Source organism: Babylonia areolata, chromosome 21, assembly GCF_041734735.1.
Source record: "Babylonia areolata isolate BAREFJ2019XMU chromosome 21, ASM4173473v1, whole genome shotgun sequence".
NCBI lineage: Eukaryota > Metazoa > Mollusca > Gastropoda > Neogastropoda > Buccinidae > Babylonia > Babylonia areolata.
In genome coordinates, this window is record NC_134896.1 from 36,336,809 (window position 1) to 36,339,308 (window position 2,500).

General features: G+C 41.3%; 1 protein-coding gene across 1 annotated transcript in view; it reads right to left on the bottom strand.

Annotated features, from left to right (window-relative positions):
* Nucleotides 1-289: 289 nt before the first annotated feature.
* The window catches only part of LOC143296396 (uncharacterized), a 90,671-nt gene continuing 88,460 nt past the window's right edge, over nt 290-2,500 (bottom strand). Inside the window, exon 2 of the mRNA XM_076608291.1 lies at nt 290-733. Within this exon, the coding sequence (XP_076464406.1) occupies nt 323-733 (411 nt within the window). The 3' untranslated portion in view covers nt 290-322. The remainder of the gene's footprint in view (nt 734-2,500) is intronic.

The window sequence follows — 2,500 nt, forward strand, 5'->3', positions numbered from 1 at the left end:
ATGATACTTAATATAAGAAAAAGAAAAAAAAATCATTATGATCAGTTTCTGATACTGTATCGATATTGTGATAAAGCCATAATACGCAATCACAAAAAAGGAGCAAAAGTCGTTATCCCCCCCCCCCACCCCCCCCCCCCCCCAAAAAAAAAAGAAAAAAAAAAAAAGCTCGCCAGACTCACAAACCACAGAAAAAAAAGAAGATAATTATAGCAAATCTAAACTTCCGTAATCAGGAGGAAGAAAGAATTTCTCTCCTCCACCCCCACCCCCCCATTTTTTCCCCCCCTCTCTCTCTCTCTTCTCCTTTATCTTTTGTGGTCTAAAAGTACTGGAGTCGTCGCCCTTCCCTGGGCTCCTCGGTGAACCACCCTTTGCACAGCTTGCGCACGGGGCCAGGCTCACGGCAGCACTGCCCATGGATGGCGTGGAAGTCCCGGGGCGAGAAGGCGGCGCAGTTGTAGCAGATGGCTGACACCTCCAGGTCGTTGTTGCAATCGGAAACGGCGAATTGACTGTCTGACTGCTTGTAGTGGTGCTTGGCTCTCTTGTCGAACGAAGAGGAGGAGGAGGAGGAGGAGGAGGAGGAGGAGGAGAAAGGGGAGGAGGAGGGGGGTCTGGGGTTGGCGGGGGAGGAGGAGGACCAGGGCAGGATGGTGGCCAGGAGGAAGAGAAGCACCAGCAGGCGGGGGACGCTGAGGAGGCCGGTGGTTTGGGGGGCGTGTCTCGTCATCTGGAACAAACAGTGCCGTGTCGAGACAGGTGCGAGGTTAGTCGACATCAACCAAATCATCCTACCTGAAACAATGTCGAGACACTGCAAGGTTAGACGACATCAACCAAATCATCCTACCTGAAACAATGTCGAGACACTGGGAAGTTAGTCAAAGTCAACCAAATAATTATTTGAAACAGCGTTAAGACATGTGCGAGTTTATTCAACATCAACCCAATAATCCTCTGAAACAGTGTCAAGACACGTGCGAGGTTAGTCAACATCAACCCAATAATCATTTGAAATAGTGTCGAGACACGTGGGAGTTAATTAGTCATCACCAAATCATCATCTGGAACAGTATCAGACGTGTGCATGTTCAGTCAAAAGTAGCTGAATAATCATGTCATTTGAAACAGTGTTAAGACATGTGCGAATTTAGTTTTTAAAAAAATCAACCCAATAATCATCTGATACAGTGTCTCGACATGTGCGGGTTTAGTAAAAACAAAAACAAACAAACAAATAAACAAGCGAAAAAAAAAAGTGCGAGTTTAGTCAGCATCAACCAAATCATCCTTTGAAACAGTTCGAGACACTGAGAGGTTAGATAATCCTCTTAAACAGTATCAGATGTGTACAAGTTTAGTCAAAATTAACCAAATAATCATCTGAAACAGTATCAGATATGTGCAAGTTTAGTTAAAATCAACCAAATAATCACCTGAAACAACGTCAAGACATGTACGATTTTAGTTAACATCAACAAAATAATTATCTGAAACACTAACTGATCAGACTTGTGCAAGTTTAGTCAAAAGCAGCTGGATAGTAATCTGAAACAGTATTAGACCTGTGCAAGTTTAGTCAAAAGCAGCTGAATGATAATCTGAAACAGTATTAGACAAGTGCAAGTTTAGTCAAAAGCAGCTGAATAATGACGTGAAACAGTATTATACATGTGAAAGTTTAGACAAAAGCAAATAAATGATCATTTTGGAGCAGTATCAGACGTGCCTAAGTCAAGTGAAAATCAACATATGCGATGTTAAACTGCCAACGCACTTGAATAACCCATGGAAGTTTGATGCAAAATCAACAAATCTATTTCGTAACTCATCATAACTGGGACATTCCATAAAAAAATGAAACTCATCCCCAATCACGGACATGTGACAAACTTAACAAAGCCGTAACTCTCGTGGTATGCCTTTGTGTCTCCCTGTTTCTATTTCCAGCTTATGACTACTACTTCGAAATCTGAAGAAACTGATAACATAATTATCAGCCATTTGACTTATATATTTTTCTCTACCAAATCCACTAGACCTTGAGTGGTGGTCTGGACTCTAGTCATTCGGAAGAGACGATAAACAGAGGTCCCGTGTGCAGCATGCACTTAGCGCACATAAAAGACCCACGGCAACAAAATGGTTGTTCCTGGCAAAATTCTGTAGAAAAATACACTTCGATTAGAAAAACAAATAAAACTGCACGCAGGAAAAAAATACAAAAAAAGTGGGTGGCGCTGTGGTGTAGCGACGCGGTCTCCCTGGGGAGAGCAGCCCGAATTTCACACAGAGAAATCTGTTGTGATAAAAAGAAATACAAATACAAATACAATACAAAATAAAACGTGAGTCTGTTGTGTAAAACATGAGGCTAGCTCAGGTATTATGTGTAAAACATTAACACAACATGAGATGGAACAATTAAACAAAATAACAGAAATTAAAAACATGATGAAATTAAAGATGCATAGAAGGCAAATGATTGAAATAAAAT